Here is a 16,289-nt window from a genome sequence, read left to right as displayed (position 1 = left end):
GAGTCTAAATGTCAAAACGGCTAAGAGGCACAGCGGAACAGTCAACACCTCAGCTGAGATCATGACCTTAAGTCCAACAGCGTGGCTGAAGCGTTCAAATGTTCAAAATGCCACCCTCAGAGCACTGGTGACTCTCTGAACACTCATTCGTGACCACATTTGTATGCAAATGGACTGCTGCATCTTCCTCTTGCTATTTTGTATTACTTGCAGTGGAAAGATATTACTGGGATTGTCATGTATGGTTAATAATACATGATCAATGAATTAATCAAGAGAATGCTTAACTGTTTCAGGCTGTGATGTTTATCTAGTGGTATAGTATTACCATTTCAATTTTATATATGCAGATGTTGTGTAAATTGTTTTTCCAATTTCCAAAGTTACCATGGACTACAGCATTTTAGGTGTCATCCCATTATGTTGAAGTTTATTGTAGTCACAGTTAGTTTGCATTGAGTAACATCACTGTGACAGTCGGCCTTCAAAAAGCAAGGCCACTTCTATCCACCCTGCTCATGCAAGAGGCACATCTGTACACAACCTTCACCAGGTGCTGGATGAGTTGATCAGCCCAGGATAAACAAATGATTACAGAACTAAGAATTAATTGTATGAAGTGAACACAACTAAATACAAGTGGACGACTCAGGGTGTAGAAGCAGACAAAGTTAGTAAAATATTGTCTGTGGTGTGCAGTGACTAATGAAAGATCAGTACATGTGCAGTTTTAGAAACCAAAACACACATTTTTGAAAGTTTATGCAGAACCAGTCTGATACTGATCAACATTAAAATAAAGTATTTAATAAACAACTTGTTTAATAATGCCAAACCAGTCCATTAGAGCTCTGAAAAATTATAATAAACAGATGGAGGATATTTAAGAAACCATCTGAGGCTAATTCACCCTTTTCTTTGTGTGGTATTTGAAACAGACATTATTATTATATATTTTTTGCTATTATGAAAACTGCCTTGATTTGACGTTACATGAAAATCACTGCCAACTCCAAACCACTAAAGTGGCAATAATCCAAATGTGTTACAACATGTTTGCTTTTTGTGGGCCTTCCACAAGATCAATTTACTAGGTATTCAGATTGAGAAAGAATGGCGTTGGAGTTCAACATTTGAAACTTTTTAAATGCCAAACTATTTCCCCATCCAATTACAGGCCAACATTATAAAAAAAAATAAAATAAAAAAAAAGTGATTTACATTTTTAATATTTTCCTTTTTCCTGGACAAAAACAATAAAAATAACAAATTAAATGCATTATATTACATACATACACACATACAAATATACATATGTGTGTGTGTATGTATATATAAGTACAAAGTCTATACCCTGGCTTATAAAAAGGTCTGAGAACTCTATGATGGTCAATCAAGAATGAAATGGCAGATGAAGTATGATCCTTAAAAGTATGAATTATCACACCTATAAGCGAAATCACACAGCATCCAATAAAAAAATACAAACTATCCCTGTGTCCAAATAATACTTATCTTATTCTAAGAATAAATATAATTCTTGAAAGGCCTCAAAATCAACATATACTACAGCATCTGTTGATTTTAATTTTAAACAATTGTGTGCATGGTTCAGAAAAGACAAACTTTTTTCCACCAAATGTAGACTCCACCTTTTTTGACATTACTAAAACTCTCCACAGAGTGGGAAGGAATGATTATATCAATGAAAGAAAATATAATACAAGAAATTACAAAAATAATACATTTTGGGCCTCTTTAGGCCCTCGTTATACATTCTTATTTATATATGAATCTATATATAATTTCCATTTTTTCCTCTGGGCTGTTTGCACTCTGACCTCTGGTTTAAGGTAAAACTCTGTTCTGTAGTTCTCCCAGGTGTGTGTGTGTATGAGTGTGAAAAGTCTCTATATTGAGCCTCGAGTCTTCAAGTTTCACTACGAGATGAAGGCTACTTTGTAGCCATTGGACGACGTTTCCGACAATCGTCCGGGGCCGCTGGAGACAACGAGTTCGCCGGAGGTGTGCAAAGGTGGTGTCAGGATCCCATAGTCGCTCAGCTCCAATGTGGGTTTAATACAGTCAACTTTCAGTCCCAAAGTCTCACTAACCGAGCTAGGTAAATCCTACAGACCAAGATGAATATGATATTATTGAAAAGAAAGCTCTTTTTGGATCATGTTAGGACTCACATTCAAAGTGCAATATAAGTTCTTTAATAAGATGATATCCAGATGATGCCATATAAAGATTACATGGGAAAAAAGCTTTAATTTAATAACCAAATCTAACTACATGACTTGCTAACAACAACAGCAGCAGCACACTTTTCAGTAGCGATAAAGGAGAAATGTCACCTTGTACATACCTTGCAGTTTTTGATCTGCAAACAGATTGCTTCGGATTTATGAAGGATTTCTTCAATATCCAGCTTCATTGAGAGTTCATTGATATGCTGTGCAATGAAATTACAGGTATGTTAGATCAAAAACTGCAGTCCGCAAGACTGACCGACAAACAATACTAATAGTTTCACACCGGTGTGACGGGAATGTTAGAAAATGAATGTTCTAAAGAATATCTGGGTTCATTGAATTCAACATAGAATTCTAGAACCTTGATTATTGCGGAACAGAATCTTATGTTAGAATGTTCAAAAACTCAAGCCAGCGGCAAGCGGCAGCAGCAAGCATAACGCAACGCTCAGACCATAATAAGTTCTATCTTGTTCCTATGGTAACACAAACGGTTTGCCCTAACTGACGCTAGCACTGCACTTTGAAAGTTGAACCAAATTCAACGCTCAGCTTGTTCAACGCTAGTGTTACGCCAGCGTTGCCACCGTTCCGCTGCCGAACCATAGAGAACAATAGGAAACCTGCCGCTTGCCACTGGCTAATGTAATCCCCGCCTTAAGGGTTAAAACCAAAGATTCTAGAACAGAGCTCTGTTCTAGAATCTTTGGTTAAAACCATTCCTCTCTTTCATGCACAATAACTGTTTGTCACACACACACAAAAGAATGGATGGTGAAAAATAGCACTATAGCACAATTACCTTAAGAATCTCATTGAAACCATAATGCCTATCCATGATCTTTTGCTTCTCTGAATCCAAAATGGCACAACAGACCAACAGGTGAAAGTTTTGGCAAGGCAACCCAGTCCACATGACCTGAACCACAAAAACACAGACACACACACATACAAACATTATCGGAACGCCCCCTATTACCACCAATCCCGTGTTTCCGTCCTCTTACATGTATGTGTCACTTACTATTCATTTCTATACAAACCAAGATGGCGGATTCCTAAAGAAACGCAAGCACCCACACTATAAGTGTATCTAAATTAGCTGTGTATCAAAAATTACATTTTGCCATGACTCGAAGAGCTGTAAACAGTCTTGTAAGGCTGCGTGTACAAATCCGCTTGGAGCTCCAGTGGAATTTTGAAGTAGCGACGAGAATTCTCAGTCTAACCGTTCATGTGCCGTTGAAAGGGTGAAAGTAGACGACCCACCAGGCCAGCACTAACCTCCGAGCGCAGTAAACAAAATCGGACATTTTAGGCAGTAAAAGCCCCGGTAAGAATCAAACCAGATTTTGTTCAAATCTACACACCTATGGCTACTGAAAAAGCTAACGTTCATTTATCAAATGTTATTTTGAAGTATTAAAAAACATTGTTGTTTTAGAATATTCAAATAAAATGGGTGATAATTGGAGGTGTTACGATACATGTGTACATACACACTCTTTGAACACTTCTCTGTCCTACAGACACAAAGTCTTGCTGCACTGACATGATCAGTGATTTATAGATGATTCTGTAAACACACCTCCCACAAGCGGAGCACATCCTGGAAGTGGAGCTCCCTCTTGAAGCGGATGAGCAGCCACCGGAAACAAAAATATAAGTACCCCGAATCCTGTGCCTCTGTAGGAAGAAAACGAGAAGTAACGATTATCAGTCAATCTGGTCGTTTTATCTGAAACTTTCACAAATTATGACTGAGCTGATGTTGATGTTTGTTGCTTAAGCAGAATCTCTGACCCAGGTAGTTCCAGAAGGCCAGGTCCAGTAGTCGTAGTAACGTGCTGAGCTGGACGAGCTGTGTCCGCATCCCCTGCATCTTCTCCTCAAAGTTTTCATGCTGAAAGAAACCAGACACCCCAGAGACTGTTACTTTAAAAAAAAAAAACACACACACACACAAACGATTAATCTCAAGAGACGTCACATCTCAAGCCATCACTTGACCATGCCCAAGGCAGGAGGAAATGTTGCTCTTCTGAAACACTACACAATTGTAGTGTAAAGTAATTATCTCTCTTATCTAGTTGGCTTGGAGTGGTCAGATCTGATCATGTTAAGGTGCTGACATGCAGTGTTTCCAGCAGGACAACACTATTGTTACTGTTGCATGAAGAAAAAATGTTCTACTTTCAACAGAAGTGGTGTTTTTGAGAGGGAAACAATGCTCTCTTAAAACGAATGTGTTGAAAACAACACAACTTGCGTTGTTTTTTAACACATCTCTGTGTCCAGATAGGGACAACACAGTTTGTATTGTTTACTTTTTTAATTTGTTACAATATGTGTTAAAATATATGTGCTACTTGCCAAAACGAGAAAAGAAACTTAACACAATGGATCTTTAAAAATGATTTTGCTCCGGTTTTTGTCGTTTCCACTGACAAAATAAATAGTTTGCTACACAGATAGAACTTGACAGTTTCAGGTGTTGCGTGGCAACGTCTTACTAGCTGACTTTCACTTTCAATGAAATTCCATTGCAATAAGCGAACGGACTTCTTGCGGAATGATATGAAAGACGTGAATCAAAAGAACAAAACTCGTTGCCATTGACAGCGGTCATGATATACTTTGCAGCAGTAATTATATAGATTTAACAGACCTCCGAACGTTGGGAAGGCCCATTCATGTGATTGGAACTTTCTGCAGCACTCTGAAGAGCCGTGTAATAATCTGATTTCATTTGTGTGTGGTGCATCTTTACAGCCAATTAGTTCTTAGTGTGGGGAAAATAAAAAGAATCAAAGTTGTTGTAGAACTGACTCATCTACAGCTCCTTCTGGTTAGATAAAACAGTGAGCTAGTAATAAATAAACGGCCTATTAAAGCACACTAAGTTAAGCAAATGATCAAGCAACCAATCAGCGAGCAGACTAGTCAGATTTTCATAGACCTCTGAAGTTCACCTATAAAAAGGACTCAAAGCTGTCATCTTTGCCCATATAAGGATCTCCTGACAATTGTCCTATTCAGACTGAAGGCTGAAAGAGTAATCAAAATCAAACTAAAATCACAATTTCAAACTAATGCAATTCGCAAATGACAAAAAAACACAGTTAAATGTGCAGCTAGGGACTCTGACCAAATGGTACTAACATCAGATATGTTTTGTAAATGAATGTTGTCCTTGTATGACAGTCATGCTTATCAATCTGTGCTCCACTTGCTGCTAAACTAACCAGATGTGGCCCACCTTAACTATTTGAAAGTAATTTGTCATCACATGATTTGAATTAATTATATAGTGAATCTTAAACCGAAGCTTGACTTATAGAGTAAATCAAACTGCTACCACAATAACCTGCTGTTTAACAATGATAAATAAAAGTAACGAATAAACAGGAATAACACATATTTCATTAACGCATAATTCATAACAATTCTAGTGGTGGTCATTGTGCTTAACCGCTGTGCCAATTCTGTTAGTTTCAATAAAGCACAAAGCACAAGTTTGTTTGTTTCTCTGAAAGGTGAGCTTTTACCAATTCATCCATGAAGTTGACAAAGCACCAAAACGCATCCACTTCATTCTCCATGACGTAGAGGATGGGAGAGAGCAGGTCACTCATGCCCTGCACGTAACCTGCAAGCATCCACAATGATAATATATACTATTACATTTATGTAGGACATATGACATGTGACATATGACGCACATAAATGATTAAACTAGTCATTAAATATTCCAACCATGGTGTATGTATGCAAACTGTATATCTATGGGAGTGATCTTTTCAGTGTGTGCTTGAGGGACATACAGATAGTGAGTTTAATTGTGTAAACCAAGGTACTCCCTTAACAGTGGTGGAAAAGGTTTTGAAAATTAAAATGTAATTTTATGTGAAGACTGGAGCCTATATGACCTCCCATAATAAGATTTAACACGAGTAGATATTGCTATCTGGACAGGAGGAATTTATATTTCTTTCACTGGATTTCTTCTAGGCTAATGTACTCACCCAGGTCGAAGTCATACATGCAGTATGTCATCAGGATATCATGGAGCAGGATGAGACCAGGGTTTTCCAGACCCTCATAGAACTTATTGGTCCGGTCAGTTCGGTTGACATCTTTCTCTGTGAATACACACACGACACCATTTGGACATGTTGTCTTTGCATTTCTGAACATACACACACCTCCAGTAAGGTAATCCTAACGATCATTGATTCCAAAAGGTAAGAAAAAATGTTTAGATAAAAAATAAATATGTTTTTATTCTTTTTTCCAGGAGTAGTCTATGTCCAAAGCCTTAACTGAACATTTAATAAGAGCCTATTTCCAAAAGAGACATTGTGAAGTGGGGTTTTCTTGTTTAGTGTTTACCTATAAGACTCTTGTAATCTCGTAACCTGGAGTTCCTCCTCTCCTGCTCCTCACTGACTGACTTCCACTGCAACTTCATCCTGAAGTACTCGTCTCTGTAGAAGGACCAGAGGAGGACACAAACGTCAGCCATCAACACACATCAAATAATAAAAACTAACAACATTCCCCTTAAAAAGAATAACTGCACTACTTCAAGTGTCAATGTTTACGTTGCCTTGTGTCGGCAACGCTTGATGAGCTGGTGTTAAAACAACTGGATGCTTTCAGATCGGATGTTGAATCATCGTTGACGTGCTGTTGTGGTACGCCAGTTCTGCTTTGCAGTGGACACATTGTACATTGTCGTTTTCTTTTCTAAGTTTGAAATGATCCCAAAACTTTGGACATTCTCTGCCTTTTAGCCTATGGATGTTTTTTTGGCTCTCCGTCATAGCACCAACTTAATTCTGATTGTGGTGTGCGCGTCAATAATAACAGTAGGCCTACGTGTGAAACAATGATCCCTGAGCTGAGCAGGCCACATAACGCAAGTGATAGGAATTAAACGAAGCCTCTAGGCCATACATGGGCAACATACGGCCCGCGGGCCACATCCGGCCCGTGGGCTTTCCCTGACCGGCCCACGTAAGGTCCGTGAAAACAGTGAACAGTAGTCAAGAGCCTAGCATAGAGATAATGCATGCAAATCAATATTGTTGTTTTTATTTTAAAAGCGACTGCTATTTGTACGCCCATACATTTGTGCGTGGATGCATACGACGTAAACACCCTCACTGATGTGCTGGTGAATAGAATTTATGCTTCTGCGTCGACACAATGCAGTTGCCTTTACGCCGGCAAAGTTTTGTGTCTCTTATGTCTCGTCGCCACCACCGCAAAGGTTGTTAGAACGAACTCCTACTGCTGCTCGTTGGAGATCTGAAGTGTTCATTTCAAAACGTTACTGGCAGATAGACAGTTTACAATCGGATAACCCGTGAATTGTAACCAAAATATGTCTGAGTTTATTTGCAAAGCTTATGTTAGCGAACTAGTATGATGCTACTACCCACAGGTTGCTTGAAGCAGCCGGCTCAACACACAGAGCGAGTTGACCAATCACAGTTATGTGCATAAAGTTAAAGCAAAAACATAGCCTACATTTTTAAAATAGTTTTCTTTGTGCATGTTGATTAACTAATGACAGCCTACTATTGTCTGCTCCACATTTTCGTAGTCTAATTCTGCATAGAGTTAATTTAATGATGGTAATGATTTAATGATGAAATATTGCTGAGTGTTGATGAAATGGTGGCACAGGCCTATCGGTTGTACTGACTCCTTCACATTTTCATGACCTAGCCTAATTATATAGATATTGTAGTACTTTTTTATATCAGTCTTTGAAAACTGAAAAAAAAAAAAAATGTCAATGTCAAAAAATCATTTTTGAGAATGAGGATTAAATACTGGACATAGATTAAATATTGCTGTTTTTCCTTTGTCTCCCTCACATTTTCATCTGTTCTTACGACTAGTAAACAAAACCATATGATTTACTTAATGTTATACAAGAACAGAATAGAATTGAACAGAATTGAGTTCAGACTTGAGTTTGGTATTTTGGATCCGGCCCTCCTCAACAGTCCCAGTTTGTCATGTGGCCCCTTGGGGAAATTAGTTGCCCACCCCTGCTCTAGGCAGAAAATTTCCCTTGATCATTTTTTGTAATCAAATTATTCGAGTTACTCGAGTAACCGTTTTTGGCCCTAGATAGATACAATATTATTTTAGACATGACCATATTACTGTATTGCACTGTACTTTGACCCAAAATAACTGCCATTATTTTTTATCAGGGTCTCCTCTGATGAAACTTGATGAACTCCTATAACTCATCTTAGTTATTGGTATGAAGTTACATATGAAAAAAAAAATCATGAAAAAATCCCTTCATGGCCTTGAAAGGGCTTGTATGCATCTCTACTCCCTCTGCCTCCTCCTTGATGTGGGGGGCTAATTGCCCCTGATTGACGACTCGGTTTGACAATGTTATCAAATGGCTAACAATGTTATGCTAATGTAAGATAGCCAATTCTGAGGCATTTGCTTGCTTATCTTGTAAAGCTAAATGTGCAGATGAGTCCTCAGGCAAATTATTTTTCCACCCTGTAAATCAGTCAGGATTGGGTTCCATCCTTTGTCCTGCTACAATGACAGGCTTTTTTTTAAATGTGTTATTCTGAAACATCAATTAGCGCACTGCTCATCTAAACCATAAATACCATGGTGTTATTTCACTCATGATGTCTTGTAACACATAAAAACACACCTTATGGACAAGTTAAAAAGGTCAAAAATTAGATTTTTGCCCGAGGTGAGGTGCGTCTTTAATTACAAACAGTATATCCATACCTTTTACGTATGCATACACACTAACACACACACACACACACTAACACACACACACACACACAGAGACACATTACATACCCACATATTCAAATACAGAACCTAGCATAAATACATTCATATATACATTACATACATGTTTATAACATGCAGTGTGTAACAGAGGGATAATTTGGAGCATTGGGGCTGTCTTACGTTTTCCTCCTTTGGAGGCTCTTCCTCTCCTCTAAGGTGCTGTTCCAGGGGTAGTAGCCCAGCAGAAACTTCCAGGCCTCTCTCCTCACCACATGGCATAGGCCCTACAAGTCAAAACACACACACATACATAAACATAAACATAAACACATACACAACAGATTATCAAGAATAATATAATAATGTTTGAAGTAAAACAGAGTTGTGTGAAACTTATAAGCACAAACTAAAATACAAGTGTCATTACTATTCTCAAAAATAAAGAGGGTAAATTCATGTCTGGGCTAATTCATGCCCATTACTATTAAAAAAGAATTCCTTTGTGTGTACAAATGTGTCACTTAGTGTAGTGTGTTTTGCCCAGTCACTCTTTTTTGCCCACTCATGCGGTGACACATAAAACGCATTTAATGTTTGTGGATGTCTCAAGTGGGCTGCCACAGTTACAGTGCTTGGCCTAATTTTCTTTACACACACAGATTATTTCAACAGACTAGTTTGTCAATTGCTTTGAGGACTACTATGGTGGCAGCCGTGGCCTACTGGTTAGGGCTTCGGGCTTGTAACAGAAGGGTTGCCAGTTCGATCCCCGACCAGTAGGAAAAATGTGGGCGGGGGAAGTGGTTGAGCACTGCTCTCCCATGCCCACATCCACGGCTGAAGTGCCCTTGAGCAAGGCACCTAACCCCTCACTGCTCCCCGAGCGCCGCTGTAGCAGGCAGCTCACTGCATTGGGATTAGTGTGCTTCACCTCACTGTGTGTTCACTGTGTGCTGAGTGTGTTTCACTAATTCACGGATTGGGATAAATGCAGAGACCAAATTTCCCTCACGGGATCAAAAGAGTATACTTATACTTATTACTTATCACTTTTAAAAGCAACTACTTTTTAAACACAAAACAAGCCGTCATACAATGGTTCTTTCTTCAGTTTATCTCCATGCCAACAATCCTGACAGCATAGCAACAAATCAGATATGCGAGCATCGTGATGATAGTGAGGAAAAAATAGCTTTCAGCTTTAATTTGGAGGGTGAGATTGCAATCTTCCAACTCTGACCAAAACCATTTCATGTTGTTGTTGTTGATGATGATGATGAAGATGATAATATACATAAACAAGCAGCCAAACCGCCAAACAAGCAGCCAAATTTACTTTCTGTGTACAATGTAAGAGACTTTACCCCTTTGAATATTCTTTCTTTGAGTTGTGAGACTTTGCGCACTCGGCCCTCCTGGTCCTGGTACTTGAGCCATTCCTCCAGAGTGAGAGGGTCTCCACGCTGGACCTCTGGCCTTGATCCCAGGTCAACCTATAGGACAAAATAACCGTATCAGCATACGATTGTTCCCCGAGGCCCGCTACGCCACACAGTTAGCAGCCTACGCCACACAGTTACGCCACACAGTTAGCCCCCTACGCCACACAGTTAGGAGGCGCCTCTGCTGCTACCACTGCTAGTCAGCGTGATATAAGCCTTAAGGTGATTGATGCATGGGTCAAATTTTTGAGATATGTTAACAGGCAGGCAATAAGATGCCCAGCTCCTAATGTTTTGATTGGATGATCACAACAAAGTTGCTGAAGACCCCCTTTACCCGTGTGATGACCTCAAATCCCGGCTCCTCCAGCTGGCTGATTTCCAAACCAGGGATGATCTCCCCCAAGATCTCGGCCACCTCCTCCTCTGGCCTCTCCCTCTGCTCCAGCTCTGGGGCACGGAACGCGTCGAAGATGTAGTTGGTGACCTTGGAGAACCCCCCCAGTGTGGTGGTGTAGGGGTCCTTCTTCAGCTTCTGTGTCAGCAGAACAGCATGTCAGCATGTGACTAGAACAGCATTAATGCGTGTGACTAGACAGATGTTAGGAGTTCAGTGTATATCTCATTACCTACTAACATGTCACTGTCTAAAATACCAACATGCCACTGTCTAAAATATCGACATGTCACTGTCTTTAAATATGTTCTAATGCATCAATTCATCATGCATTATTAAAGACTCTCACGAGTGCTTAATATAACAAACCACTTACTTGAACCAGGCCATAGTTGGTGTCATCCAAAAGGTTCTCAAAGGACTGTGATAGAGCTTTGTTATGACAGCTAACAAGATATGTTGTTTTGTCCCTGGGACTCCTAAAACAACAAAATACAGATGCCAAAACAAATCAGCTAAGAATGACAGATGACACCAACAATGAACTTTCATGAAATAGAGCTCCATACATGAGCTTCATGTACAAAAACACTGACTATAACTGTAGCAGCCTTTTTTAGGAGGTTGGGACTAAAGCTACCATATTTAGGAAACTGCATAGCAACATGCCACATGACTCCCTTGATGGCTTTACTGCATGCAGCCATAAATCGTCGAACGAACCCCGTAGTCCTGATCGCCCCCTCCTTTCCTCACAGACGAGCCTTGATAAGAACTCTAATAATGGCTATCTGTACTGTCTCTTTGCTGCATTGCTGGAAGAGTGTTGTCCACCAGAGGCTAATCTACCATGATATTTCGATCAGAGAAACTGAGAAAGAGAAAGAAAGGGAAGGAGAGAGAGCGAGTGAGAGAGAGAGAGAGCAAGAGAGAGAGAGAGAGAGAGCAAGAGAGAGAGAGAGAGAGAGAGAGAGAGAGAGAGAAAGAGCAAGAGCGAGGGAGGGAACATGCAAGCGAGAGAGAGATGGTGCTTTTTTACACCTGGGTTTTAGATCACAGAATCTGTTGAGGATGTTTGGTGTTTGAGTGCTAAATGTGCAGGAGTCTTTACGGTGAAGGCGAGGCAAACTGAGGTGAGGGGTCTCTTGGTTCTGAAAACCTGATTCCTGTTTCCTCATTTTCGACAGCAGACCCACATACTATAGTTCAATGGACGAACGGACGCGGCTCTGAGGCACCATCTTGTGCCCAAAGAGTGCAGTGCAGTTCAGAGAAACAGGCCTGGCACAGCAACTTTGTGTGCAACAAAACCAGACTTGGACACGGGATGATTTTGCAAGCATAAGTGATTGCAGCTTCACAGAAAGATATGAGTACTCACTCTGTTAGATGAACGCATCTCCGCAGGCAGTCCATAAATTCCTGGCTGCCTCCCTGGTGGAAGTGGATGGCGGGCAAGGTGGTGTCATCCTTCAGGCAGAAGACCAGGTGCGTCCAGCCTTCAGTCTTCAGTGTGACTGTTCTCAGGTCAGCGGTGGTGAAGGCGAAGGCCCAGCGGTTCTTCTCGTGTGTGTGGTGAGAGGTGCCTATGGCATGTTAAAGTTAAAAGTTAAAGTTGACTGATATTTAGCAGACGCTGTTATCTAAAGCGGCACAGACTCGCAATGGCAGAAATTGACCCGGGTTGACCGACTGTCAGTCGGTGGCGTTACTGCTGCTTCACAATGTTTTAATGAAGAGACACAGCACTCCAAGAATCTCCCATAGAAATGTATGGGGTTAGTTTGTAACGCAAACATGGCAGTCGTCACCAAAGATTCTAGAACAGAGCTCTGTTCTAGAATCTTTGGTCGTCTACACATATTCCGCCCTTTCCGCCACCAAAAGTTGACAAGTGATTGTGAATACATCGTGCCAAACATGTGTTTTGTTGTGAGTACATCGTGCCAATAAGTACTTAGGTACTATAATTGACAAAAAGCTCACATGGAAGGCAAACACTCTAGCAAGATACACAAAGGCACAACAAAGATTTTATTTCTTAAGAAAACTGCGTAGCTTCAATGCTGATACAGCGATTTTGAGGCTGTTTTATTTAACTTTTATACAGAGTGTTGTGACCTTTGCAATTCAGTGTTGGGGGGGTGGTCTTTCTGTTCAAAACAGGAATATGATAGACAGAATTACAAAACTAGGCAGGAAAATAACTGGATCAGAAGTGAAAAGTATCATGCAGATTTCTGACGAATACACCATTAATTTGGCTGTGAAGATACTAGATGATCCATCCCACCCCCTCTTCTCTGAGTACTCTCCTCTTCCCTCAGGATTTCGCTATAGAATGCCACATGCAAAAACAAACAGAGCTATTACATCTTTTGTGCCAAGGAGCATCCAGTTGTTAAATAGGTTGAATTCAGACAGGTTGATACCATCCTAAAGCATGCATACACACTTTTTTAATATTGTATGTTTTTTGGATTTGTTTGTCATTCTATGTATCAATGTGTGAGTCTGTATAAGTGTCATTCTATGTATCAATGTGTGAGTCTGTATAAGTGTTGTCTAGCTCTGTGTAACTTATGGCTCCCAAATGCAAGACAAATTCCCCCTTGGGGCAATAAAGGTTTCATTCATTCATTCAATCATGTGTTGTGATCTCGCAGAGCTGCGAGGTCGTGTGTCGAGAAGCCTTGTGCATGCAAAGTTGTGCCCGAAATAGAAGAACGATAAGTGCCCAAAATGTGTTGCAATATGGCCACTGAGTGTGGAAGGACTTGCCTAAAAGGACTTTGGCTTTACCACTTGTTACAACAGAGAAATGGCAGCACAATGAAATCAAGATGAGACACTTATATCATTGTAACCACAACCACAACACGGTTAGGAATTTCTGCAAAGGACACAGACCTAATTTGTGCAAACTGAAGTACACTGACCAGTAAAGAATACCTTTCTACAGTCTGTGTGTTTGTCGAAACAATGCACTAATGAGAGACTGGTAACAAATAACTATACAAACAGCATAAGCAACCACTGACTGATGGCACATGCTCATCATATATGGTGTACCTTCCCCTGTAATTTTAAGCTAGTTAATTGCTTAGTTTGATGTTTATTCCAGGAACTCCCACTACTCAACAAAATTTGGTGCCATGCCATGCCAAATTCTGCTTAAATCTGGTTAGCATCATAACCACGCTGTGCTAATTTGTTAAAAACATTCATGTTGCATTCAAGTTAATTCTGCAAACCAACCACCACAAATGGAATTCAGTTCTGTGGGAAACACTGCTTAGTGTAAGTTTCCCCTATCCTTCCTAGCGATTCTAGGAGTGTGTCAAAACTAAGAGCCCTATCTGTGAGCTGCCTGAGTGGACGGAGGTGAATGAGAGTGGCTGTGCTGCCCACCTTCGCCGTTGGCGTGGGGTTTCCTCTTAAAGGACACTGTGTTCACCATGTCCCACTCTGTCTCGCAGCTCTGCTGCTGATCCACTGTGTGATCATGTGACCGGTCCGTTGGAAACTGTGTCCACTCCACCACTGAACTGGAGTCCTGAACAGGTCAACAAACAATTAGCATCATCCAAATTGAATAATGATGTCTATTACTAATGATGCTCACCTCCGGCTATTCCTTTATAAACTATATAAATAACCAACAACACTTATTGTTGTTACACATTTCTGCCCTAATGAGGTAATAAGCTATGAACAAAATACAACGGTGAGCTTAGCCTGTAATAATATGACTTCAATTATGGCACCACACAGTCATGGGATGGGAGCAGATATCTCCTGATCAGCATTTAGACTACTGAAAACAGCTGGTCTGACACTGTCCCACAAAATCTTCTGTTACACATATTAAGTCCTATAAATGTATTGTATCCACAGAGACGCAAACAAACCTTGCATGCGCACAGCATGTTTGATGGATCGACTGACTCCTCCAGTGGTTTATATTCAACCACAGATTCCCCATCCTGCAAGAAAGACAAAGAGGTATGACAACTATGTGAGTCTATGACCAGCATAAACCATGCTCCCAATTGTGCAAGAGACTGATAATAACACCAGTTACTAGAAATAAGAAATAAGTGTTACTATTACAAATAAGTGACCCACCTTATCTAAGACACGCAGGAATCCTGATATTAGTAAATCCTGGTCGTCCACATCATCTGTACTTGAATGAACAAAGACCCCTTCGTGTTCAAATAGAACCTGTGAGAAGAGATATTGTGTTTACTCAAGGCAATTCCAGCAAATGTTCTGAAACTGTTGCAAGTCTTACACCAAATACCAAGTCAAAGTGTTCATATTTGTACTTTGGATCAATGAATTAGGCCTATGAGCTAAGAATCCACCAAGTATTTCCATACAGTTTCAGTCAACTTATTGACATCTACAAAACAAACGGCCCTTGCTGTTAGATCACCTGTGACACATGTCAAGTAGTTGTAAATCAATGCTTTCCTGATATACTGTACAGTCTATATGTTCACATTTCAAAAATTCAACACAACCATACTTTACAGCCTGCTCCTTGCATTACAGTGGAGCGTTTCAAACGTCTTTGTTTTAAGAATTTATCACAGCAGATGTTTTATCCCTTAAAATGCAAAACAATACGACGTCTAATGTTTACTATCCCTTGGCAGACGCATTCAAGTGACCTATAAATGCGGCAACAACCTAGGAGGACATATTGATTCATCATTTAAGATTTACGACAAACAAGGGTTAAAAGAGCGACACGTCAGTCTAGTGGTATTTCAAAACGACCTTTGATGCTTCCGTGCAACTCGAAGATGTGAAGCACATGGATTCTGTTGACATTTGCAGGAAGCAAACATTAACGTTAACAATCGGCATATCAGATAAGATACATAATCAAGGGAATGCCGTCATGCTACCTAAATATAACGCGAAACTGAAGGTATTGTGAAGAGATTTTGCTTCAATTAGAAACAGGAGTAACCTCTCGATTTGCTTTCGTGGCATCTCAGGTGTCCACAGACAACATTAGCTGACTGACAGGCTACAAGCTAACTGGTTAGCTACCTTGAATGAGTTAACGTTATAGCCGTTGCTTTCAGGACATAGCTAGCTATCAAAGTGTGGACCCTCTAACCCAGTGACATTAATAGCCCACAATCATAGCCACCGTAACCTCGACACCAAATACTAGCTTAAACAATTCGTGGTTAAAAGGCGACCAATTCAGCCTTAAAACATATATTGAAAAAAATGTTGTGTCTTGCCAATACCTTGGGAGGAGTAGTTGCCGCCATGTCGACTGTAGTGTACAAACGACGTTGCACAGCTCACGTGCCTGTCAGCTTTCCACAACAACACTGACAAGTCATCTTCCGCATGGTGTGTCAG

General features: G+C 40.3%; 1 protein-coding gene across 1 annotated transcript; it reads right to left on the bottom strand.

Moving 5' to 3' along the window:
* Nucleotides 1–401: 401 nt before the first annotated feature.
* Nucleotides 402–16,282, bottom strand: tbc1d15 (TBC1 domain family, member 15). Its single transcript, XM_048257495.1, has 17 exons — nucleotides 16,172–16,282; nucleotides 15,027–15,125; nucleotides 14,810–14,884; nucleotides 14,310–14,454; nucleotides 12,280–12,484; nucleotides 11,275–11,377; nucleotides 10,839–11,036; nucleotides 10,424–10,552; nucleotides 9,240–9,343; nucleotides 6,651–6,745; nucleotides 6,284–6,400; nucleotides 5,807–5,907; nucleotides 4,062–4,161; nucleotides 3,847–3,944; nucleotides 3,061–3,177; nucleotides 2,372–2,458; nucleotides 402–2,129 (listed from the first exon to the last, which is right to left on the bottom strand). Exons 1-17 carry the CDS (start codon nucleotides 16,193–16,195, stop codon nucleotides 1,941–1,943), a joined length of 1,986 nt encoding a protein of 661 aa, XP_048113452.1. The 5' UTR covers nucleotides 16,196–16,282; the 3' UTR covers nucleotides 402–1,940.
* Nucleotides 16,283–16,289: the final 7 nt, after the last annotated feature.

Source organism: Alosa alosa, chromosome 11 (genome assembly GCF_017589495.1).
Source record: "Alosa alosa isolate M-15738 ecotype Scorff River chromosome 11, AALO_Geno_1.1, whole genome shotgun sequence".
Lineage (NCBI taxonomy): Eukaryota > Metazoa > Chordata > Actinopteri > Clupeiformes > Clupeidae > Alosa > Alosa alosa.
The sequence above is the reverse complement of the archived record's forward strand: the minus strand, read 5'-3'. Positions and strand labels throughout refer to the sequence as shown.

Bases quoted from the DNA above. Each gene is read 5' to 3' on its own strand.
- tbc1d15 (XM_048257495.1), bottom strand. From the start codon at position 16,195: ATGGCGGCAACTACTCCTCCCAAG. The intron at 6,746-9,239 runs GTAAGACAGCCC...GTCCTTCTACAG, and splicing joins AGCCTCCAAAGGAGGAAAAC to AGACGAGTACTTCAGGATGA. The intron at 2,130-2,371 runs GTATGTACAAGG...CTTGGTCTGTAG, and splicing joins TGCAGATCAAAAACTGCAAG to GATTTACCTAGCTCGGTTAG.